This window comes from Metopolophium dirhodum, chromosome 8 (assembly GCF_019925205.1).
Source record: "Metopolophium dirhodum isolate CAU chromosome 8, ASM1992520v1, whole genome shotgun sequence".
Taxonomy (NCBI): domain Eukaryota; kingdom Metazoa; phylum Arthropoda; class Insecta; order Hemiptera; family Aphididae; genus Metopolophium; species Metopolophium dirhodum.
Window position 1 is genome coordinate 23,412,326 of NC_083567.1, and position 26,290 is coordinate 23,438,615.

General features: G+C 27.5%; 2 protein-coding genes across 3 annotated transcripts; one reads left to right on the forward strand and one right to left on the reverse strand.

Moving 5' to 3' along the window:
* The first annotated feature begins 5,592 nt into the window (after positions 1-5,592).
* On the forward strand, positions 5,593-21,201 carry LOC132950110 (tubulin polyglutamylase ttll-4-like). The gene is made up of 19 exons (XM_061021337.1): positions 5,593-6,299; positions 8,491-8,888; positions 9,513-9,733; positions 9,803-10,233; positions 10,305-10,339; positions 10,415-10,522; positions 10,616-10,723; positions 10,794-10,904; positions 11,152-11,420; positions 11,494-11,701; positions 11,760-11,886; positions 11,969-12,188; positions 12,255-12,380; positions 12,481-12,609; positions 12,672-12,757; positions 12,828-12,949; positions 13,046-13,122; positions 18,638-18,735; positions 19,408-21,201. The coding sequence occupies exons 2-19, from the start codon at positions 8,534-8,536 to the stop codon at positions 19,547-19,549; spliced, it is 2,973 nt and encodes a 990-aa protein (XP_060877320.1). The 5' UTR covers positions 5,593-6,299; positions 8,491-8,533; the 3' UTR covers positions 19,550-21,201.
* A 2,010-nt stretch (positions 21,202-23,211) lies between these two features.
* LOC132951174 (transcription factor TFIIIB component B'' homolog) lies at positions 23,212-26,109 on the reverse strand. 2 transcript variants are annotated; one of them, XM_061022931.1, is made up of 3 exons: positions 25,953-26,109; positions 24,546-25,122; positions 23,212-24,184 (listed from the first exon to the last, which is right to left on the reverse strand). In XM_061022931.1, the coding sequence occupies exons 2-3, from the start codon at positions 25,110-25,112 to the stop codon at positions 23,345-23,347; spliced, it is 1,407 nt and encodes a 468-aa protein (XP_060878914.1). In that variant the 5' UTR covers positions 25,113-25,122; positions 25,953-26,109; the 3' UTR covers positions 23,212-23,344. The 2 variants fall into 2 exon arrangements, with proteins under 2 accessions (XP_060878914.1, XP_060878915.1); XM_061022932.1 differs by lacking the exon at positions 25,953-26,109 and adding an exon at positions 25,809-25,946.
* Between the last annotated feature and the right edge of the window lie 181 nt (positions 26,110-26,290).

Here is a 26,290-nt window from a genome sequence, read left to right on the forward strand (position 1 = left end):
CCTACTTTATGTATTAGTTGATTCCCGGGTCATTATTAGATATGTACGAGTTTGATCTCATTACCAGATACCAAATTTAAAAAAAACAATGTGTTATACATTTTTACCAAATAACTAAATTTTTTTAATAGTAATTTTTTACCTAATAACTAATTTTTTTAATAATAATTTTTTACTTACTAAATTTTTTTACTAATAATATTTTAACAAAAATTTGAATGATTTTCAAAATATGAAAAAACTAAAAATAACAATATTTTTTAGAAACTTGTCAGCCGATCTCCTCGTGGTGTTTCTAGGGTTAGGCTTATAGGCTGACTAATTTGACTAAATATTGAAAATAATATATAATGACCAGGGAATCAACTCGTACATACCATCTCTTGATGACCCAGGAATCAACTCAACAGGAATCAGTTCAGGTAAACAGGTACCCGGGAATCAACTCTTACGCAGCCTTTTTTTCATCGGACTTTTGTTCAGGGATTTCAGAACATAACCCGGATGTCGCAATAAATATTTTATATATTATATTATATTAATATTATATTATTATTTTTATATATTGATTATTTATTTTTTATAATCGTTATAACTTATAAGTATACTTTACCTACTCAGATAATCAGTCGTAGATAATGTGTAAAATACCCGAGTAATGTACCTGTACGAAATAAACGTTTTATAAATAGTTTTTTTATTTTCTCCAATATGTACAGGTAGTTACACGGATAATGTAAACACTAACCGTATTTTGTATTTTACCCGTAACATCATATTATATAAACTATAAAGGCTATAATATAATATTTATATTTATATATAAAGGCTCTCTAGAATTTACCATTTAGGTATCCCTAATTGTGGTTTTAGGTAATATCATAAATTAATGAATGCCAAATAGTGATACTGTGATATTAATGTGATACCTAATCAATGGGCAATGGCACGTGCTACGGAATTATAAATATCTTAATCCGTAGCATGTAGGTAATATAGGTAATAAAAATATATAAATAAATATCATTAAAAATGTCCAGTCCAGCTATAGGGTATGGCATTGATATCGTTAAAATGAGTCACTGCCGAGTCTGTACTAGGTTTTTCAGATATTACCTTAAAAAATTATTTTATTTTCAATATGCGTGGGGAATACGCGTTGCCGATAACCAAGATTAGGAAAATAGTAATACCTATAGTCTGTAGTCTGCTGGTAGCTCTAATATAGTATTATATATTTAAAGCAATATTAATAAGACAAGTATTATGTAAAATTGATATCAATAGTTTTGTGTACTTTACCTTGATTGAACATTTCTGTTTAAATAAGCCCAAAATTCATAATTATTTTGTGTACGCAAACCTATGGGGCGATATGTATGTGGCTATTAAAGCCCCTGTAAACCCTATTAATTTTTCATCAAAAATACCTTAGCGACTGACAAAAATTAAAGTACTACTATTTGTTCAATTTAAAAAATGTAAAGATTTTTTAATTAGTCAACAAGTCTACTTTGCATCGGTCAGAGAATATTTTTTATATTTTAGATATTTTTTAATATATTCAATATCAAAAATGTATAAATTTATAAAATGTAAAATATTTATTCTCGTCAAGAATTTTCTAAAATTGAAAAAGTACCCCGACCGATGCAAAGTAAACTTATTTACCAATACAAACATTTTTACATTTTTTTAAATCGAACCACTAGAAGTACCTTAATTTCATTGATCATTTTCAACATTTTCTCCTTGTTTATAATTTGTTATTAAAGTGTATTGATTATTGAATATACTATTATAAATTAAAAAAGGAATCATTTATCTCAAAATGTTTGCTTTTTCAATTTTTTACATACCTACGCGTCTTACAAATGGCACCGCACTTATTCGCCGATCAAAACTTATAACAAAATAATTCCTTATCCTCACTAGGACTTAATACATTTTCTATAAAGCTTGACGGGTGATGAAACATTGTAGGTGCATAAAAATATTTCAGTCTTCAGATACCTATGTGGCCTGAGAGATATATCCTTCGTTAATAATTGCATTCATTGTTGATGTGCGTGCATGGATCTAAAAAGTGTAATTATTTTATGTTGAAAATAAAAAGAACTATTATACTTTACGAAAGAACAAAAACTTAAAAAAGTTAAAAAGAATATCTCATAACCTTTTAGAAAATAAAAATTATAACAGTAATCGGAAATATTAATATAAAAAAAATAATATAATATAAATATTATTAACGAAAGTAAAGACTGATGTATTATATTACAAATGTATTTTGAATAAAATTAAAACGGTAATAACATTAATAAGAAAATACATAACTAGGTAGGTAGCATACTATTGAGCCAGCATATCTATTATCTAACTATATAAATGTGAAATGAAAATCTCTGTACAGGTTAAACTCTGGAACTACTTATCAGATCTTCTTGATATTTTTTTTTAAACGAAAGGGTATTTCACGGAGAAGGTTTATATGAAAGAAAATTTTAGGAAAATCCACAGGAAAAGTAGGAAATCTGGATGTCAAAAATACAATAGTAGCGCTGTCTGTCCAGAAAAAAATAAACTAAAAAATAAAATAAAAATTTAGTTGCAGATTAAAATAATTATAGTGTATAATATATTATATATTGGTTGCTATTGGTTAATCGGGCATGTTTGTTGATTTGTATTACTATCTATTGTCAATATATATATGAAAAATAATGTTTGTGGGTAGATTAGACCTCTGGGAAGAAGATTTATAAAGGGTTAAATTTGGTTTTTTGTATTCATCGGATTTTAGTACGGTTAGGTTAGGATAGGATTTTTTATTAATTGATTATATTAATCCACTGTTGGTGGAATTAAGTAAAAACGACAAACTTGGTATAACTTTGATACTTCAGAGTTAAATCATATACTTACGCACAGACAGCACGGGGTCTGCGGTCTTCCGCAGGTAGATTGTCTACCTGATAATATACTGCTGCGAATCAGAATTTTTATTCTGGGCAACCGAAAAGTTATGATAAATTTTGAACACCATACACTGAATATAAAATAAAAACTGTACAAAGTTTGAGTCATATAGATAGATATAGAGTTGCTACATTTAACGGGCAACGAAGTGCACGGAATCATCTAGTTTATTATAATAATAAATATGAATAACTTGTTAGCGTACCTACGCTTGTTTATGTTGTGTTTATGGTCAACACACGATACAACAAATCAATACCAAGTAGCTCTCCAGTAGTCACCACTAAGGCTGCCCCTATTTACATCCATCATAGTAGGTACATGTAGTATTAAAAAAAAATAACAAAACATATATTATTTAGTATGTAATTTCGTCCAAATTTGAACATAACTATAAAAAAAACTTTGTTTTAATATTTTTTGGTTACAAAATAACCTATACTTACGTGGAACATTGTTTTAGGTGTTCAATCCTCAGCTATAAAAATAAACATTTTTAAAAATTTTAAAAATGTTGTCAAAAATCGAACTTTAAATGCTTATAAAAAAATTGTGAGCCTATGTATTTTAAATATTTTTTAAATTATATTGTAACAATATATCAGGAGCCTTGTATTACATTTTTACGCATTTTGACCCAACAAATAAAATTTTATTGTCATTTATAGAAAAAAAACCTAAACAAATTAAAAATTAAAAATTTTCGTTAACAGCTCAATATGAGTCAAAATATTTTGAAAATTTTTTTCAAGAATAGGAATTAATAAAATAAATATACAGTTATTCGTTTTTGAATTACAACAAAATAACAAAATCACTTCATGAGAAATCGAGTAAATATCCAATCTTGTAAAAATACGAACTTCAAACGCTTACAAAAATTTAATTTGACTGTACACAATTTTTTTTTTGTAAAGGTAGACAAACTTAAGAGGAATCTTGTATTATATTTTCAAACCTTAGATTTAAAAATATAATTTTTAAGAATTCTAAACTCAAAATAATTTGTTAATTTTCGTAATTTTGTCAAGATTTTAACTTTAATTGTTTATAAACAAAAATTGTGACTATGGATTTTTAATAATTTTTATCCGTTCTTGAAACTGTATATAGGAGCCTTCTATTAAATTTTCAAGCTTTTTACCCAACAAATAAAATTGTATTGGTATTTATTATTTATAGAATAAAAAACTAAAAAAATTGGAAACTGAAAATGTCCGTAACAGCTCAAAATATTTTGAAAATGTTACGGTGTATAGAGAATGATAATAAAAACATTCAGTCAAAATTCCATGTATCTTCGGTCATTTTTTTCAGAGTTATACCAAAAACCAAAATCGATTTTGCGTAAATATTCCCGTTTTTTCTTAACTTTTATTTTGTTTTTCATGGCAATTTTTACTTTTGACCCCGCAAAGTACCAACTGGATTTATTTTCCTATCAGAAAAAATAACTACTGTTTAAGAAAATCTATGTACTTAAGTACTTTTACAGTCCTAAAAGGTGATGACAGACAAAAAAAAAAAAAAAATAATAAAAAAAAACACACATCATTGTAAAATCAATCAATACATTAATCACTCCGCTCAGAATCTAAAATGAAGGTGTTAAGTTAGTGTTGACTGTTTTTAATATTAATCATATTATTATTATTATTTATCAATTATATTCGGCGGCCGGCGCATATTGATCGTAAACCTTGGCCACTGATTAGCGTTTTGGGTTGGCACGAATCATAATATTAATACAATGATTTAAATAATTTTTTTCAATTTTACATAAACATAACATTATTATTTCCGCCATGGGAATGTCTTATAGTATACAACTATACAAGACCGTGATCATGGGCATTGGGCATGAATGCGGCGGTGCGAAATGTGAATGATATATATTGTCTGTTGTATTATCACGTAACAACGTAACATGAACGTGCTCGCCACACTACTGCACAACAGACTGCACTACTGCCAAAAACCCAAGATTAGTGATTACAACTCTGTTGCGCTGTCGTATCTATGTTCACACCGATAACCTCACGAAAATATGGTTTTTCATAAAAATACGTCATATTAATAATAAATGAAAAAAAAATATTCCTTCGGTCGGCGAACCATCCGGAACCACCCATAGGACATAGATATTAAAATTAAAGAATGGATTATGGATAAGCCATTTGTGCTTATCATACAAGAACAAACATGAAAATATTTTGAAGTTACAGGTTAATGGTACAAATATACATAAATATTTTTATATTAATTATTGTATATATTTTATGATAAGCCTCTGCTAGAATGAGAGCCAATGATAAAAAACAGTACTTCTCTCTTCCCCATTCCGGCACACTTCCCTCTATTTTATTAATATGCCCATTGCCCATGCCTCATCCATTCTTTAATATCTATGGAACCACCCCTCGTAACATCGCGACGCACGAATACGAATTACGACGAGCTTGCATGATTGTCTATTGAACATTTTAATATTTTATTATGAATGCTAATTGCTAATAATCACCAAGAATAGCAGATAGGCAATTATTGTCGATAGGCGACAATGTAATGCGAAAATAACGGATAAAAAATTACTATACGCTCCCCCGCGAATCAATTTTCGGCGACGACGTCGTGTGCACCACCCGGTTATCTCGTCGGCCGCCACTCGCCAGTTCGTCTACAAGTCCGCTAGTCAGCACTCGGCAGTCGTTGCCATAGCTTATATAACTCGCGCTGATCGCAGCTTGCAGGCCACAGCCCAAATGCAATGAAGTGTCTCCTCTTACTGGCCACTGCTCAGTGCTTACTATATACTATATAGTCACTTCACAGTTCACACTTGTCAGTTGTCACTGCTCACAGTAGTCAGTGTCGCAATAGTGAGTAGTTAGTGGCCTGCGCGCGTCGGTCGCGGTTCGCACGTGAACACTAACGCTGAACGACGGCGGACGACGCCAAGTTTTTTTCCTCTCTTGCCGTGTATGGGTGGGAGTTGCCGAATGTGTTTTACGCGTATTATTTTATAAAACTATTGTTATTTAATCATTACGAATTACGATTACCTAGGGAGACTGCCAATTAATCACTCACTACGGTATATTATACATTCGACGCTTTTCGCCGTCTCCGACCACGTTCGAATCGATTGCCGACCACCGTTCGCCCCGTCGTTTGAAATGTCTCCTGTTTGGCGGGCAGCGGATGCGGCGTCTTGACCATTATAATAAAATATTTATAATAACTACTGCGTGCAGCTAAAACTCGTGTCTACCGTCGTGATTGTCGTCAACAACCACACTCGTCGTTTACGTTATAATATAGTTAGTATTATTATGATTATTATATTATATTATCTTATTCGTATTCATGGTGAGTACTTCTGTACATACGTTTCCTCCGTCTAATTACAATTGTTTTTGTTTTTTTTATCGTATTATTATTACTTGTTTATACCTAATTGTATACGATGTATACCCAGGTACATGCTTAAATTAAAATTACATTTTCTAGGCGAGCAGTAGGTAGGATATTTTATAATTAATAAATTTTTTTTTTCATCAAGTTGGTTTTATTTTTTTAGTTGTTTGTCAAAATAGAGTTGGTGCCGAGGTTGGTGCCTATAAATTCTATATGTGTTCTTGTAAATAACTCGGGGATGCACGCAGAAATAAGTTTTGGGAGGTGTTTTTGAAAATCAGTTATTGATATGATATAGGTATAAACATGATATATGAAAATCCAAACATTTTGGACCGTGTTTGAACCCCAATTGCGTACGTTCCTGAAATAAGTACTAGTCAATTAATTAATTTCCTAAATAATCCTACCTATATAATTATTTCTTTCTATACTAAAGGGACTATATATTATTCAGTTGGAACATGTTTTATCATGCAATTACATTTTAATATAATTTATAAAAGGTATCGGACCTACCTAGGCGGTTTTATAATCTTCTAATATTTGGTACCTATAACAGAAAATTGTAAAATCATACAGATTAAATCATGTAGGATCTCGTTTTTCACTAAAATAACATTTATTTTGAATTTATATTTTTTAACCAGTTCCTATATTTTGTAACTTGTAGGCTTGTAATGGGGTTGGGGAACCAGTTATATTTAGATAATTTAGTGAGGGTTTTCAGAGCCTTTTGAATTATATTTTAACCGTAATTTGGGAGCCTAAGGAAAGATAGATCAAATATTAAGTTCTAGTGAATATCTTATATTAATACACGATCAATTAGAGCAATCAAAAAATTGTTTGCGTATGGCGCTATGTCCGGGGCAGGCCTGAAATTCTAATTGGGCACCAGTAGGTTTCTGCTATGTCCAGTTGGGGGATGGCAGTCTCGCCGTCTAAACAGTTGCCTGCCCAGAGAGTGATGCCGCTTGTGGCCGGGATTCAAACTAGCTACTGTGTGCGTTAGAACCGACACCGTAGTCTGCTCGGCCACACCGTCCCCCATTTAGTCTTTATAATTTAAGAATATTAAGATCTATATAAAAAATATACATACCTAAAAAACTTAAAAATTGATTATTTAATATTTTCAACTATAGTATAAACTACTTGACATTTTTCTAGAGCAATTATATGTCATACATGTGTACAACTTACTAAATATTATTTGTATTATTTGTATCATCCATAATTGTGCAATGATGGATAAATAAAATAGTTATAATACAGTTTAATTTTTCTCTATTAAATAAAAATTATTAATTTTCAACATTATAATTAAGTAAAAATTAAGTTTAATGGTTAGAAACCTTGTACTTTAGAGTACACCTCAAACTATGCCCTACTACCTTACTTTGGAAATAAGTACTACTTGCCTACATGGCTATATATATAGAACTAGGTACATTCATAATAAAAATTAAATTAACAAACCAAATAACTGTAAGTACTATTTTAAGACAAGTTTTAATATATACTTTTCTATTATTTTATTATCTTTCATTTTTTTTAAACTTCTATCCCAACTTCTATTTATATTGTATGTTGTAGGTACCTACAATTTATTAGACAGGCATAGTGATTTGTTTAATTCAATAATCTGAAGACTTGAATTGTATTTACATACATTTTTTTTTTTACAGAGTATTTTATAAATAGGAATAGATACAATAGATAACAGTTCTATATTTATTTTTGTAAAATATTTTAATGAATTCCAAAGGATATTTTCCTTTTAAATAATTTGAACTATAGCTTCTTTTTAATGTCATTCTATAAATGATAGAGTACTCGTATATGTCAAAGTATCTAACATTGTGCCAAGTATACTATACACATGCCACTATCTAACTACTGACCTCATTTATCTAAAAATCATCTTAACTTACTCTCCTCTATTTCTATTTCCCAATAACATATTTTCAAATAAATGTATTTATTATGGTAGTGTTTAACCGTAAAGAATTATAACATAATTTTATTGCCTAATATATTTTTATTTTTATGTTTTTTTAAAATTTTTTAAATATATTTTAATTTTTACAGACAAATCTAAAAGTTTTTGTTATAATAACTATACAAGTAGAAAATGAACAATAAATCATACTCATTATTAACCAAAGAGATGATCAACAATTCTGAACATGATGGAACTGTACCAGAAAATTGTTTTTGCCCTGTTTGCAATGTACATATGAATAGAATTAAGAGATCTCGACCACTTGATACCCACCAAGAACATAACGCATTTTCATCTGATGGGATTAAAGAACGGTGGTGTCATATAGATCGATTACAAACTCTCCGTACCAACTCACATCAAACAATGGATCACAGTTCAGAAAGACTGCTAAAATTAAATCCTTATCCAATTTTGGATACTGATCCTACATTGTACAATTTAAACTATTCAAATGCATTATCCAGGTTTCCTCATTCATTAGGTAAGTAGAATAAGTAATTTTTAATTAGTTAATTGAAAAATTATTATTTAAAATAAATTAATTTTTTTGTTAAGAGGATGTTACATAGATATTTGTTGTTTCCGTCTTACAAGTGTGTAACATAACAAATTTACGCTCAGCGGATCACGTTTAAGTCAGTTAGTTTAAAAATAAAAGTGAATCGATCTATTATGAAACTTGATGGTAAGAATATTATCTGAGTTTGTATGTGGGTTTTTCTCAATAACTCAGTTTTTTAGTAAGTTATGAGCATTTTTAATTTATGCTATATTATAAACACATAACTTGCTAAAAATTTGAACTATTGTAAAAACCCACATATAAACACAGATAATGTTCTTAACATCAAGTTTTATAATAGGTCAATTCACTCTAGTTTTTAAACTAATGGAGCTAAACGTGATCTGCTGAGCGTAAATTTGCTATGTTACGCACTTGTAAGACGGAGACGACAAATTGTTGTGTAGTTCCTGTAGCCGTTCTTAATGGTTAGTAATGTGCCATATGTACTGCAATCTACAAACAGAAGATTACATTTTTCGAAATTAATAAATTGAATATACAATACCCCAGCATAGCAAAAACATATTTTTTTTTCTTAAGGAAACAAAAAGAAAGATTATACAACACAATCTATGTATGAAATAGAACACAATGATAGACGCAATGATGTTTTTCAATATCATAATAATTCAAGACAATGGGAAGAAAATGAGAACTGTGTAGATCAAGAGGAGTACAAAAATATTGATCAATTTAATTATACATCGAATAAAAAATATGATGTGCACATAAGACAACCTCCTGTTCATCGTCAGCGTAAAGTATGTATTGTAATAAAGATAATTTTTTATCTATGTATTTTAAATTTTATACAATAATTTATACTTTAGATTTTACCAACGGTTCCTCCTAAGCCTCTTATTTCTACAAATTGTATGCAAAAGATAGGATGCTCATCTTTAACCATAAATGGTCATTTGAATAATACAAATTCAAAGAATAAAGATCTCATGGACATTCCAAATCAGAAAACGCTTGTCAACCATGTACGAATAGGTACATTTATGCCTGTAGAATCAAAAGAAATATTTAAATCAATGAAACATATAAAAGATACATCTAAGGTAAAAGAATCGTTGATGATCACTAAAGATGGCAAACTGATTCATGAACAAATAAGTCCGAAACCAGAATCAATACTTAATAGCGATATCTACGAAAAAGAAAAATCAACATTCTCTGATAAAAATAGTAAAACATTAACTCTTAACACTATAAGGCAAACTGATAATATAAATAACACATCCGTGTTTCCTGTTAAGTAAGAATAAAATTAATTAAACAATTAAGTATTTTATTCTTTAATTCAATTATTGAATTATTTTATTTCAGTTCATACAGTTTACACATGGACTTAACAACTGAAAGTAAATATTAACTCAAACTCACATCACAATGCTACGTATTTGTTTATATTAATTTATATACTGTTTCTATAATAGATGCTCGAAAAAGCTTAGAATCTCCAATAGTGCAAACCCTTAACAAGAGTATAGAACAAGATATGACTAATGAACCAAATAAATTAGCTTTTGACCATTTGTTTTCAGGTATTTTTATGTTTAAAATACAAATCTAATAAAAATAAATAAATAGAATAAATACTTGTATAATGATAATTTTCAATACAAAAAAAATTACAGGTACTACTCAAATACAAAAAGATAATTTTGAATACCATTCAGCATTACGCCCTAGTTTATTTTCTAATATGCCACCTTACATAAGATTTTCTTCCCATGATGTTAAAGGTACTAACGTTTTTATTTAATACTTAGAAAAAAATTATTAATTCAAATTTTTCAATAATTGTCATTACAGGTGAATCATTTCCATTATCTTTGCAAAAGTTATTAAAGTGGAAACTAAGTTCCATAACTCCAATTGTTGTACGTCGAACTATTCAAAATAGTGGTTTTAAACTCGTTAGAAGTGAGCATAGTTTATTTAAAATTGCAATTGATCCTTCTGTCATAACCATTCAATCCAAACAAAATGGTATTTCCTTACAAAATCATCGTGGTTACATATCTTATTGTTGATACTTTTTATGGTAGCTCTTCTACCTGATGATTAATTATGGCATCTAGACTGTATACCTGTACTTTTTTCCTTTTCCTTTTGTATTACCTGTATAAATGTTAATAATAATAGATTTTTTTTTCTTATTATTTTTAAGAATCTAATGACTGGGTTGGAACTTGGGGTAAACATATGAAATCATTGTGTTTCAAAACACTTCGAGAACAGCAAAAACTTAACCATTTTCCGGGTACTTTTCAAATTGGTCGCAAAGATAGGTTGTGGAAAAACTTGCATAGATTAATGTTAAAATATGGTAAAGAAAATTTTGGCTTTATACCCACATCATATATACTACCTCAAGAAGCTAGAATTTTACGACAAGTTTGGGAAAAAAATGATGAAGATAAATGGATTGTTAAACCGGTATTTTTTTTTTTATTTGTTCCTTAAAATAATGATAAATAAACTAATGTCTTTAAATGTTTTTTATTTACAGCCAGCATCTGCTAGAGGAACTGGAATTCGTGTTATATCTAAATGGGGTCAAATACCAAAGAAAGTACCTTTGGTTGTACAAAGATACATAGATAATCCATATCTAATCAATGACACCAAATTTGATTTAAGACTATATATACTCATCACTTCAATTAATCCACTTCGCCTGTATCTTTATGATAATGGCCTTGTGCGATTTGCTTCTGGTATAATAATTTTTGTTTTATGATTGAAACTTTCACTTATTTATTTGTAATATTTCAGTTAAGTATTCATCTGATCTTACCACTCTATGTGATCGATATATGCATTTGACAAACTACAGTATTAACAGACTTAGTAGTCAGTATACTCAAAATGAAGATGCTGATGCATGTCAAGGTCATAAATGGTAAATGTATTTATTTTAGATTTAATGTTAGGATTTATATTTTAAATAACACAATCATTATTAACCTATTATAATAACTCAGGACATTAAAATCATTATGGACATATATGGAAAAAGAACGTAATGTTGACGTTAAAAAATTGTGGGAGAGTTTGGAAGATCTGGTTGTTAAAACTGTCATTAGTGGTGAATCGCCTATGAGTCAAATGTGTCGTTCAAATTTGAGCAATAGATATAACGCATATGAATTATTTGGTATTGATGTTTTGTTCGATGAACATCTTAAACCTTGGATATTAGAGGTAATTAAAATTACATGTTTGTAGAATTGAATAATGAATTATAAATGGTTCTATGTTCAATGTTAGGTAAATATATCTCCTTCATTGCATTCATCTTCTCCGCTCGACTTGGCTGTTAAGGGACCATTAGTCAAAGATCTTATGAATATGGTTGGTTATCATATCCCAAACAAAATGTCTCAAAGTACACATGTGAGTAATAAATTATAATAGCTTGTACAAATATAAGTTACATTTAATTTTTATAATCAACCTTCAATAAATATTTTTACTAAATTAAAAATTTGTATAGAATACTTTGCTCAAGATGTTAGGAGTTAAATCATCACTATGCTATGATAAGAGACTATATACATTCAATTTATCTGCTAAGGAAAAAGAAAAACAAGAATATTATTCAAATGCTGAATCCAGAGTAGAAGTACTAAATTATTTATTACTATTATAAGTTTCAATTAATTATAAACTTTTAATTTTTTCTAGTATATCGATAGCATATTAGATGATCTATTACCAGATGATATTAGGCATCTTATCATTTATGAAGATGAACTTACACAAATTGGCTCGTATGTATTTCATTAATACATAATTTTTTTTCTATATTTATGACTACTATTAAGATTTTTATGATTTTAGATTTCAAAAAGTATTTCCAACCACTTCATCTTTTAAATATCATCAATACTTTGAAGGTTCTAGATATTATAATATGCTTTTTGATGCATGGGAATGTAAATACAGTAACAACAGAGATGAAGGTAAGAACTATTTTTAAAAACTTGATGTATTTATTAATTAATATTTAAATTATATAAAGTACACAATAATTATATTATAATAATTTTATTTTTAAGGTATTGCTGTGCTTGAAAAGTTATGTCAGCTGAAAATTCACCTGGAAGTACCTGACATTGATGAAGAACAATCAAAAGTAACATATTCAATTATTAAGATAAAAATATAAGTATTTGTATGTGAAAAATATTTTAACACTTTCACGAGTCATGTAAATGATTTAAAAAGTGCTTATTTATAATCTTTTTAATTTATCAGTTCACTTGCCTATAAACTAAAGATGCAATATGTCTTCACAATTATTACTACTTTTAAATTTAACACACATTAATTACTCACACTAATTAATATTGTGTTATTATATAGTATGAAGATGTTTTTGTAGTTTTAATTTCATAAGTCATACCAAGTTGACAAGTTTTATTTTCATGGAAATGTTTGCCATGGGATGTTAGAAAAAAAAGACTTAACTATATTAATACTGTATAGTGTATATAAATAAAATTATCATACTTATTTAAAATAGGAATGGGCAATTTTATTACACAATTTGATAAATATAGTTGATGATTTAATTTTTGATGAAAATATTTCTTCTTATATAATAAATAAATAAACTTAATAGGTGCCTAAAGGCTAAAAGTTAAAAGTAATATATATATATGAATAGGTTTATTTCATAAATAAATGAGAAAACATAATGTAACAATTAGATTACTTTTTATCATTTTACTTTGTATATTCAAGCTATATTTATTTTTAGATGCTACTCCAAAATTTTTTAATTTGATTTGTACCAACTTTAAGAGTTAGTATAATTATTTATATTATTAACACTGTCTATCTATCTGTTATCCAACCTTTTGACTGAAGATTATAATCTAGCACCATGCCAACTAATCAGTCTACATCAGTGGCGGTTTTGATATGTATTTTTACACTCGGCAACCAAATATTATCTAACACAGTAACATATTATGTATAATATGTTAAAGTATAATTAAACATTTTAATTTATTGATAATGGATGAATGGTTAGCCAGTGCTCAGTTATGATTAAATCACTAACAGACGAGTGACGGTAGCATCGGTGCGTGTGGGGGAGGCCCGCATAGCAGTGGCAACAGCGCTTAATTTTGTGAACTTGAGCGCAGTCCCCAACCTAGCAAGTAGCGCTGTTGCATACCCGGGCGCCAACATTTAGAAGCGGCAGATTTTGATCAGCTCTGTTGGGGTTTTGCGCATGCGCTATTTACACTATTTTACAGGTTTACGCGTTTGTGTGTAGACGCATCTCGCATGCCTAAACTTAAATGGAAACAACCTATCACGACTTCTTCTTCTTCTTCTTCTTCTTTCGTGACTTCGGCCTTCAAGACCATGTCGTTCAACAGATTTTCCTTCAAATTTCCCTATCTAATGCTAACTCATTCCAATCCATCCCTGGTCTCACTTTCTCTATGTTCTCTTTGACTCTATCTTCCCCGTGTAGTCTCGGTCTTCCAAGTAGTAATTTTCCTTGTGGTGCATTATCCTGTACTGTTTTTACCAATGATCCTGTTTTTTATAAAGAATGACCTGTCCTCTTCAGCCTTCTTTTGGTAGTATCTTCTTTAATGCTTGGCCTTTGATACAATTCCTGAAGTTCCTTGTTTTTATGTATGATCCATTTCCCTGTAGATTCGCCTTTACATGGCCCATACATTTTCCTCGGTACCTTTCTTTCAAACACTAATAGATCATTTTCATCTATTTTTCTTAAGGTTCAAGTTTCAGAACCATATGTCACAACTGGTTTGATAAGTGCCTGATATATTTGGGACTTGAGATCTCTGGAGATTAATCTTGATCTTAGTAACTTTATTTATAACATTTATTGCCAGCTTGTATTCTCGCTTTTATTTCCATGTCTATTTCATTCTGCTGTGTTATTAGTGCGCCAAGGTATTTGAACTACTGTACTCTTTAACTACTTTGTACTCTTCTCAACTTGTAGTTTTCGATTTCTAGGGCTCTAGGCACTCATTGCGGTAATGTACTTGGTCGTGTCTTTGAACTACCATATATGCAGTTATACATTTTGTAGCATTTATGAGTTTTTTTATTGTTCTTTGAGTTTATCTTTACTTTCTGTCATCAAGACTATGTCGTCCGCACATGCTAAGATTCCAATGTTATTTTATCCTAGTTTTACACCTTTCTTATCTAGAATTGCTTGTCTTACTACTTTTTCCAAGGCTATGTTGAATAGAATAGGTGACATAGCATCACTCTGCCTTAGTCCAGTTGTCGCTTGTACTGTCTCCGATAGGGTGTCCTACTATTACTTTGATGTCAGTATGACCGATACTGCATTCTATGAGGTTTATTAGCTTTTGCGTCATTCCGAACTCAGAAGTTATTTTAGTTGTAAGGTTGGTTTCAAATGTACTTAGTCATTAAGTAGATGACTAAATGATGTGGTGAATTTAAATTCAATAATAATTCATTGTACACAAAAAACTATTATGATTAAATGGCATTAGCAATTAGCTTATATTTCTTAGGATATCTTACAATTTATTTATATTACTATAATTAATTAATTTTCTATTTGTGATACGGAGACGGTGGGTTAAACTATTTTTTTCCTAATACTTCACACAATAAATATTGTTATTAACTCAAAAATTCAATACCCCAATGTTCCATTAATATTACTGTATGATTAACTTAAGTTGGAATCTTGTATTGAATTTTCTAACTTTCTGCTTTCAAAAAAACTGTCATCTAAATAATTCGAAAAAATGTTAAAATGTTTATAAATAGTGCAAAAAGAGCACAAATATTTAGAAAATCAGAACATAGTTAGAAAAACCTAAAATAAATACTTACTGAATGTTTTAAGTCTGTGCAGTTATTAATTTATTTTTGAATTACAACATTTCGATGAAATCCAATTTTTATAAATTGGTGCTGTTTAAATATTCCCAATAATACAAACTGGATCTAATTTTCTATCAGAAACCACCTAAACCACCTTCAAAGTGAAAACTTAAAGCATTTTTCCTGATTTAGAACGTGATAAAAAAAAAACATTGTAAAATTAATGGATTCAAGCACTGCTTAGAATCATAATAATCATAAAATATATATCCTAACCAGATATATTTTTTATTGACATTTTTCATGTAATATTTTGAAGTTATGTAAAAACAAATGTGAGGAGAAATTTAAAAACTGATTGAATATAGTCATAATTTATTACATTTTTATATATTATACATTACTATTATTAGTATAATACAGGAGTGGCCAAACCGCGACTCGCATCATAGACTAATGTTATTATGTTAATCTGACACTATTATTGTATTTTATTATATTGTTTCACCTTCTACACATTTTATTATATTTGAAATCTTATCTTATTTACAATAATTGAGAACATGTTTTTTCCTGATCTTGGCTCTTACATATTTTTACATATTTTTTATTATACTGTACGGTTCACAGCTCTCTTATCGCTGGCCACCCCTGCTATATTACCTATGTTTGGTATTTAACATTTACTGAATACAAATATTATTATTTTTGTTAAATGCACCTTCAAATAAAATAGTTAAAAAATAAAAATTGCTCATCTCATTAAAAGCCCTAAAATAGTTTTTAAAACGCAATTTTAATTATATTATAATTATTATCGAAATCAATACTTAAACATTTTTAACATAAAATATTTTTTGATGATAAATATTGGCTTATAATTAGTATAATGTGATCTATCATTGTTTATTACTAAAAGCTAAAAAAAAAATGAATAAAATTTCCTTTCCCACTTGTAATAATACAAGTTAACAAGTATTTAATTAATTAATTCTGTATGCTTTTAATAATTATTAAGGAGCCAATTATGTGGTGCTTCAGAAATGCCTATTTCGCCTATAAAAATGTTAAATTTTGTAAGTGGGTGGTATTTTTATTTGGAGTTTTCTTAGCATGTGAATTTAAGTGTTTTAATCACTGTGAAGTAATTATGAACCTAGTATAGCCTATAAATGAAAATTAGAAGAAAATGGTTACTGTTGCGTTCCATTTTAAGTTTTTCCATGTTTAATTAGAAATATATTGTTTTTACTATACTTTTCTTTATTGAAATAGATATTATTTGTTATGGGTCCGTGTTTTAAGTGTTGAGGGTTACAGTAATTATGGTATAACCCAGATATTTAGACTTCCTTAGAAGAATATACAATATTAATAATGAATGTATTAATCATTATTTATGAAAAATATCTGATATCTGATGTAATTATTAATATAAATATTTTATAAATGCATTACTATTATTAGCTTAATATAACATATGATTTTTGTGGCAATTTATATTTAAGAAGAAATATCTCTACTTAAAAATAAAACTAAATGTACCATTCAATAGTTATTTATTTTTATTGTATTATTGCAAAGAAAACATTGTTTTTCGCTTTTGGTGACAGTTGATAAATCATATTGTATTAAATTGTGTGACACATTAGATTTAAATTAGGTAAAATAAAATATTACAGTTTTAATCTTTGGTTGTACCCTGTAGAAATAAGTAGTATTCTAATTAATTATTTTAAATAATTTATAAAGTTCAGGATATTAGTAGTTATAATTCAATCAAAACTTTCTCAGTATTATTTTAAATACATGTTTATAACGTGTATCAATTATCATATAATTTAGCTATAACAATGTGTTTAAATGCTGTAAATTTTTTTAATGTTTTCTAAATCAAAATTATGTTTATGGATGGATTAATTTAAGTCATAGTTTTTAATAATATATAATGGTTATTTTTATAATAAATTTGAGTTAGACAAGATTGGAGAGCAATAACAAATAAATATAAGTGATATGAGACATTTTTTATTTGACTCAACTATTTAAATTATTAGCAGCATAATATATAGCATATTATGCTTTAAAATGCTTTAAAATGCTTTAAAATGCAAAATATTGCAACTTCTAAGAAGTTGAAATCATTTTTGGACTAAAATCATTCATAAATATAATTTTAGTTATATTAGCTTAGCTACTAGGTTAGTTGATTTTAGTGTTATAGGTTGTTTAATTTATGTTTAAGGGGGTATTGGATAAACAAGTCTTCACAATCAAATTAAATTTAAATATTTAATCATTATTATTATTTTATTTTCAATATCACAATAATTGACAGAGTACGATTAGATTAATGAATCACATAACAAATAATATTTAAATAATTTACATTAAGTAATATGTAATTCGATCATAGAATATAACTGTTTCAATATCTATCTGTTATAATTATATTATAATATACATTTTTCATTTTTAACAAATAAATAAATATTTTGTATTTTATAACTTAATTTTAAAATTTAAATAGATATTTTCATATGAAAGATTCAATAAATAAAAATAAAATAACTTATTATTCAAAGGTTAACACATTAAAAAAATTTTCTAATGTACTTAAAAGCATGAAATGTTACCTTAATGAAGATCAATGATTGTGAATTAAATTTACCTGTAGATTGGTGTTGTACTAAGTTTATCATGCCACTACCCTTTATGTATTCATTATTTTAGTTAATATTTTGTTTAAATATTAGTTTTTTATGTACTTTCTTTTTATCTGTTAGACTTGCGACATCCACCAAAATACACTAATGGAAGTTGAAAAAATGTTGGAAAATTCAGGCAGTGATAAATTAAGTGACCATCATCAAGCGGTCATCAGGTAAACTGATAACTGATCATGTACACTTAAATATAATATTTTATTTTGGTTTTTATAAATATAATTAATACCGTACAATTTTATTTAATCGTTTATTTATGTTGCTTATTTGATTTACATACACCTTTATGTTCATACTTTGGCTTTTGTGAAGTTCTAGACTTTTTATAAAATAATACTATTACACTGGAGTCTGCAATATTATTAATAGATATGTGGATAAAATACCTATCTTGCAAAAGTCTTTCGTTTGGTGATTACTCAATAATAAAAATTGTTGTTTTTATGTAGTTTTCAGTAATGAGAATATTAATTTAAAACTAAAAATTATATTGGAAACATCTGTGTATATTATTTCTAAATGAGAAATTTATTCTTCAATAGTATCAACACCCATAAAAATACTTTAAAAAAAAACTTATTTAGTTAAGTTTTAACTTAATTATTTTCTTGTGTATATATAAAAATATATTATAATTAATTTGTATTTACTAATTAATAGCTTGCTACTTCTTACTAATTGATTGATTAATTTATTACAAGAGCATGTTTACAGGTTATTTTGTATTGTGTGTGTGTGTGTGTGTGTGTGTTTTTTTGTCACTTTTTGATATACTGGTGAAGTGTTTTAGACACTGACCTAAGTGTTTTTTTTTTATATTTGTCTATCAGTCATTTTTCAATGTCTGCTGCTGAACGTCGTCATATGGTGTATACATCTATAACAATGTCTGACGAAGGTGATTGGATTAGTGATGATTTTCCGTTTGATGATGATTCTACATCAGCAACCAGTCATCCAATGGTTTCCTGATATATAACCATGTTAATGAACACTAAGCATGCAATAACATCAAACCGATTGCGATTGTATGGTTTTGTTCATGGCTTTTGGACTTGGCTAAAAACACATATTAATTAGTTTTTTAGTTAAATTAAACAAAAATAATAAATTGTGATACTTTGGATATATTCCTTAATATAGGTGCAAAGTTTTAGTTGCATTTTAGACTTGAATATTGAAGTAATGTAAATAATATTTTTTACATTCCTACTAGTTGAGGGGTTGTTAAAAATAAGTGTGTATAATTTTTATTCTGTGATAAGGCTAAACTATTTTCTTTATTTATTTTTGAGGACTCCAAACTTACTTAAAATGTTTGTTAAAAGCTGTTTCACGCGGATAAGAACCACACTAGCAATATTCCTAGTCCCACCAAATTTTTACTATTATCTTTTTGTGGTGAAAATTTGGTTTATATTTATACTATAACTGTGGCATTATGGTTTTTTTTCCCACGTGAAACCGTTTGTCCATATAATTTTGTAATCAAGCAACTTACTATGTGGTTCAGATGTGAAACCATTTGTTTGTTACATTGAATAAGTTCTTAAAGTTTCATAAATCAAACAATTTAAAATGCGGATGTCTTCTTAAAAATAGATAGTAATTTTAGTTACATTTCGTATAGTGTAAAGAAAAAAATTTTAAAGTATTGTTAATGGTAGATTTTTACAATGACGTGCAATTTTGGTTTTTATGACCAATTATTTTGAAACCATGTTCAGTTTTAAATCAAACAAGATAGCATTCAAATTCCGTTTAATCAATTGAAATTAATAGTAAGATTTTAAATTCATTTACATGTTCTATCAACAAATACATTTTTTTTTTTTGTATTTAAGATTACTACAGTAAATTCACATAATAAAAAAAACAAATATTATCATCATATTATATTATGCTTGCATAGGATTTGTAATGTCTAACTCGCATAATATGTCATTACTATTATATTATGTGAATAAATCACACTGCCATGCCTTTAGTTAATAAATATTTCAATTTTCATTTTGTATTAAAACAATTACATTTTTACTATTTTTAACCGTACAATTAATTTAATCTTAAAATTAAATATTTTATCATATTATCTTATTACGAAGGCAAACAAAAAATATCAAGATTTAGGGATAACTAAACACTATTTCCATATTAGTATACAGAATCATTATTACATTGAATTTCTCATTAAAATTTTTAACTTTACTTATGAGTGAGTAAGGTTATTGTTTTTAAATTAAATTTGGGCCACACAGTTGTAATGTTGCTAATTGTCAAGAAACAAATTGATGTAAAGTAGTCTTTAAATATGTTATTTTAAAATTGCTCTAACTTTTTAATTTGTAAAATAAATTGGTATACTTAAGTAGATAATTATTAATTTATTGTTATACTTGATTGAATTTAAATATGTGTTCATATATATATAATATTTTATAAACATTAAAGGTTATACAAATTGTAACTAAATTTGAAGACAATATTACATTTATTTAGTTTTATTAATATTAGATTCAACAAAATTTTATTTGTTTGTAGATTTTGTGAATTGTGACTATTTTATGTTGTACATTTTTATCTTTTTAATAAACTATTTAATGATTATGTGAAAAGTGTACAAGCAAGGATTACTTCATATCAAATAAGTTGTTGGTTAAATTTACTTATTATTTTTTGTATAAGTAGTGTTCAAAAAAGTCCAAAAATAATTTCAATCATTTGATTTGTACCTAGTATAATTACAAAAATCCATTAAAACATACGAAAATCAACTATTCTAATAACTACATTTATTTAGAAAATGTAAGTAGAATGTGAATAATGATTTTTCCTTTGAAACTTATTGCAACGCCAAATATTAACTAATGGGTTAAGCAATAAAAATGTTATTTGTTTTTATGTTGAGACGTACATAAAGTTTAAGACAGAATACAAAAGTTAAATATTTAGCTTGAAACAAATAAGTGAATAATCAATTTTATATGCAGACCAAAATTACTTTTTGGTTTAATGTAGTCTTGTGTAAAATGTATTATTATTGAGTGTAATAGTGTTCTCAATTTAGAAAATCACAATTTTAGATTTTTAGGTATGGATCCCATTCTAAAAATAAGTGTACTTTGCCTGGTCATATGAATAATCACTAAACAGTTATTGAATCAATAGTGAGCTAATGGTCCCTAAAAACACGATTTAAATGAAATCGCCCATGAATGGTCTATTAAATTTTATTGAACCATTAAGAGTACGTAACACTAGTATTTGTCGTCTCCGTCTTACCAGTGCGTAACATAGCAAATTTACACTCATCAGAACACTTGTAGCTTCGTTAGTTTAAACATTATCTGTGTTTGTAAGTTAGTTTTTTACGATAATTCAGTTTTTAAGTGAGTATTTTAAATTTACGGTATAATATATATGCATAACTTGCTAAAAAAATTTAACTATCGTAAAAATGTTACAATTTACAATCAGCATACACGGGGAAGAAATTTTTTTCATTTTCGTGTTTAAAATAAATCAAGAAACGTATATATTCACCAAAAGCGAGGAACTTTGATAAGTATATTATTAGGTTTACGAATAAAGTGGTCCCCGAACAATTTAAGGTCTGTGGTTGCAGGTCTGTAACCACTGTTTTAAAGGTAGTCATTTTATGATGGTAACTAATATTAATTAATTAATTTGATTTATAAATTTTAAATCACATCTTGGTATTCTGCAAACTCTATACTTGTGATCATCATCATGTGTCTTCTTTTGTTAAATTAGACCAATATTCCAGAGCATGTTTACAAAAAGAACAAGCATTTTCATAGTTGGATCAAACTGTAAGGATTGGTTTGTACTTTGTAAACAGAACTAAGAAAAAAAAATATTAATAATTATATATTAATATGCCTATTATAATTAAGGCGGGTGTTTAAAATCAATACAGAATAAACTATTGTTTTAATAGGATAAATTAAAATTAAAATACATGGATACAGAAAAAAAATTTTAGGTATCTACTAGTAGTATAATGTAATATACCTAATTATGTAGCATAATTATACTATGTGTTTGGAATTCGCCACGAAATGTGGGTAAAAATTTACATGACAGGCTCATTAACTTCAAAAATAGAATATTAAAAAAGACTTTGGAGGTCTTGTGCCTAAATAATAATCATATCTTTAGATTTATAATAGATAACTTTAATATAAAAATAACACTTTCACAAATTCTATTGAACGATAAATTTTTTTATGTGGTGGAATTAAATTAAATACGTAATAACAGTTAATAAGAGACATCACATATATTTTCCCATTAGTAGGTTTAAAAAAAGCATAATATTATTGTTTAGGGCCCCAAATAAGTTTTTTTACATTTAAATTTTAAAGAAAGTTATTTTAACATTTTAAAATGTGCATATGGGGGTACTTACTACCTTACAATATAATATTTTATGGAGTAATAATTTATCTAAAGAATGTGTAAAAATATTTTAAATTATTATTGTTATTATTATCCGGTACCTCCAGGTAAATGAGAGAATAACATTATTTTACACTATAACAAAGTCTGATTACAGTAAACAAAAACCAGTGGGTGCCATTTCAAACCAATGCATTAAAATTTAAAATATCTAAAATAAAAAAACTTTTATTGTGTTAAAAATAGTATTATAATAAGCCCTGTAACAATATCAAATTTAGTGAACAATGTAATTTACATAATATAACAAAATCAACAATATTTTAAATATGTTTGTTTTTATTTTTATTCGCTATTTGATTCTTCATACTTAGTAATACATTCCTCATATTCTTCATGAAAATCTTGTAATGTTCGAACTTTAGGTTTCCCATCTTTATTTTCATCAATATCATGTTTAAAGCTTTCTTTATTTGTAACTATATTTAAGCTTGATTGTGTATGGTTTTTTTTCTTGTTCTTTATACTTGGCATATTGACTAGCTCTTTTTTTAATTTCTTTGCAGTGATTATTTCAGTTGGACGTTTTCTTTTATTCCTCATTTCAATTTCTTCTTCCAACAAATAGGCACACATGCTTATTTTTCTACAATCTGACCGTATTATATCTTTATGACGCCTACGATCAATGTTTTTAGTGCTGACTTCTGGGTCTGCACTTTTATCAAGTTTTTCAACTACATTTTCTTCGATTTTATCATTTTCAAGCATATCTTCAATGCTAGCACTATCAAAATGTGTTGTATTAGTTAGTGCACCATTCACAAGCTGTAGATTTTTTTTTTCTTCTGTTTTATATTTTCGTTTGATTTGAGCTCGAGTTCGATTAGGACAATATTGCTGAATCATAGAAAAGTCAGTACCAAAATTCATCAAACATTTGTAAAATTTAAGTGTTTCATCTTTGGACCATTGTTTAGAAGCTTCTTTTTTGCGTTTATAAGAATAACTTCTAGAATGGTATGCAGATTCTTCAATAACTTTAGATTTAGCTAATTCTTCTCGTTTTTCTTCAAGACCAGTCTCATTTAAAGTTAATGTTTCTTGATCAATTATAATTTTGCCGTCAATACCTACTTTAATACATGGAGTTATGCAGTTATTTTGAACCGTTGGCTTTTGTTCCTGTAAAACATAAAATTTAAATTTAAAATTGGGTTATAAATTATACTCAGCGCCACGAGAGAAGGAAGTGGCATTTGACATATACCGAATGACACAAAGGAAACGGGGCCTCATAACAGTCATTGCCGTCAGTCTGGCTGCGCAAAACGGGTTCCTTCTCTCGTGGCGAGGGGTTTAGTTGTATTTACTTATACTTTTTACTTATTAGTTTATTACTTATAAAGCAAAAATAATGCAATGAGATAGAACACTATTATGTTAAATATGTCATAATATGGTCAATCATCTAACTTTTGAACAGTTTAACTCAACATTAACCATTTATAAAATACATTTTAATTATATTTACAAATTTTCTTACGGAATCAATAGATAACAAATCATTGTCTGGATCATCTTCTTCTTTGTGTTCTACTTTAGGTTCTTTGATTATAGGATTGGCGACTGGATTATAATATATTAGATCTTGCATAGTCAATAATGTTTTATCAAATTCTTTGCCTTTAAATTTGCTTGAGAAAGGAATATTCCAACGTTGATAGTTCTCTTTAGGTTTTTTGATCTCCCCTATACTAACCTCTGATACATTAGATGATTTCCGAGAAATAGACTTCTTTTTTTTAGATATAATATCTGAATCATCATTTTGAGATATAATTGTTTTAAAGGTTGTTGATATACTTCTTTTAGGAATTTCATTACCACACAATTTTTCTTGAATAGGTTTAGCTTTTTCATTATTTTCTGTTAAAACATCACATCGATTTGACTCTGTGGTTTTAACAATAGGGAAACTTTTTTCTTCAATCAATTTCTGTTTATTTATCTTTGTATCAACTTTATCTGATAGTTTAGAAGGTATATTCGGTTTTTTCTTTGCAAATGGAAAATGCCTATTGAGGACCGACTTTGTATTTGGTGTAGACATTTCGTGATAACTGAAAAAAAAAAAATGTTAAATGATTAATTTTGTGAAAATCTTACATTCTTAAATTAGACTAGATATCTACTAAAAAATTATACACATTTTTATAATCTTTATTCACAATAACCTGGACCATTCCCTCAACCAGCTACACTAATTACTAATATCATCATTAATTATATTTTTAAGTAAATAAACAAAAGCTCTTAGTAATAACCAACGAGTAAAGTATCTAGTTAAATTATCATTAATTTTACTTCATAATTCATACATAATTTAATAATAATATTATCTAATCCTTTTTTCCATTCTTAGTTTTAATTTAAAACGAGTTTATGGAAGATATACTCGACGTATTAAATTTAGGCAGTAAAATCAAAATTAAACAAGAACCCAAAACTTCTAAACTAATAAATCAGGTTTATTAATAATAAAACAAAAATAACCTAAAATGTGGTTAATGACTTACAATTTAACACAATAGAATACAATATAATTTTTACCAAAACAGATATTTAAATTTGAATATTGTATAGTTATATTTAATACAACTTTCATAATTCTGCTAGGTTCTTAAAGAGGATATGACATATTTTTACTTTTTAAGAATTAAGAGTTCTTAATACCTACATAAATATTAAAACATAATATTATTGATTTAATAGTTGTCTTATTATAATGTTAGTACATTACTTATACCTGACAATTGTTATTGAAGTTGTTTCCGAAGAAAATAATAAAAAATTGTTAAGGTTGAAATAGGAAAAACAAAATGAGAAATACGTATTACATTATTTTAGTTTCCAAAATTGTATGGAAAAAAATAAATTAAAAACCACTTACTCAAATTCGAATAACTCATGGACATTTGACACATGCACAATCCGAATTAGCTAGAAACTGGCTTGTCGCAGTTGGAACAATTATTACAGTACATGATGTTATATGATATGTTATTATTTATTATAGCTGCAGCTGATAGTTCGCATGGCGTGTTGATGTATATAGATAATAAAAGAATACTATCACAGAACAATATTATTATTATCACTGTAACGTTAGCCAAGGATCATACTACCCCCCGCCGACCACATATGCTCCATCTACTAGTGTAAATAAAAGGTATAATATGGTTTAAAATGTAAAAACTACTTGAAATTACAACATCCTTGAGTTGATTA

Excerpts from the sequence above, each read along its gene's own strand:
- LOC132951174 (XM_061022931.1), bottom strand. The coding sequence starts at position 25,112 with ATGTCTACACCAAATACAAAGTCGGTCCTCAATAGGCATTTTCCATTT. Across the intron at positions 24,185-24,545 it reads ATTTGTTATCTATTGATTCC|GAACAAAAGCCAACGGTTCA; the intron begins GTAAGAAAATTT and ends TATGTTTTACAG.
- LOC132950110 (XM_061021337.1), top strand. The coding sequence starts at position 8,534 with ATGAACAATAAATCATACTCATTATTAACCAAAGAGATGATCAACAAT. Across the intron at positions 8,889-9,512 it reads CAGGTTTCCTCATTCATTAG|GAAACAAAAAGAAAGATTAT; the intron begins GTAAGTAGAATA and ends TTTTTTCTTAAG. Across the intron at positions 12,950-13,045 it reads CAGTAACAACAGAGATGAAG|GTATTGCTGTGCTTGAAAAG; the intron begins GTAAGAACTATT and ends TTTATTTTTAAG.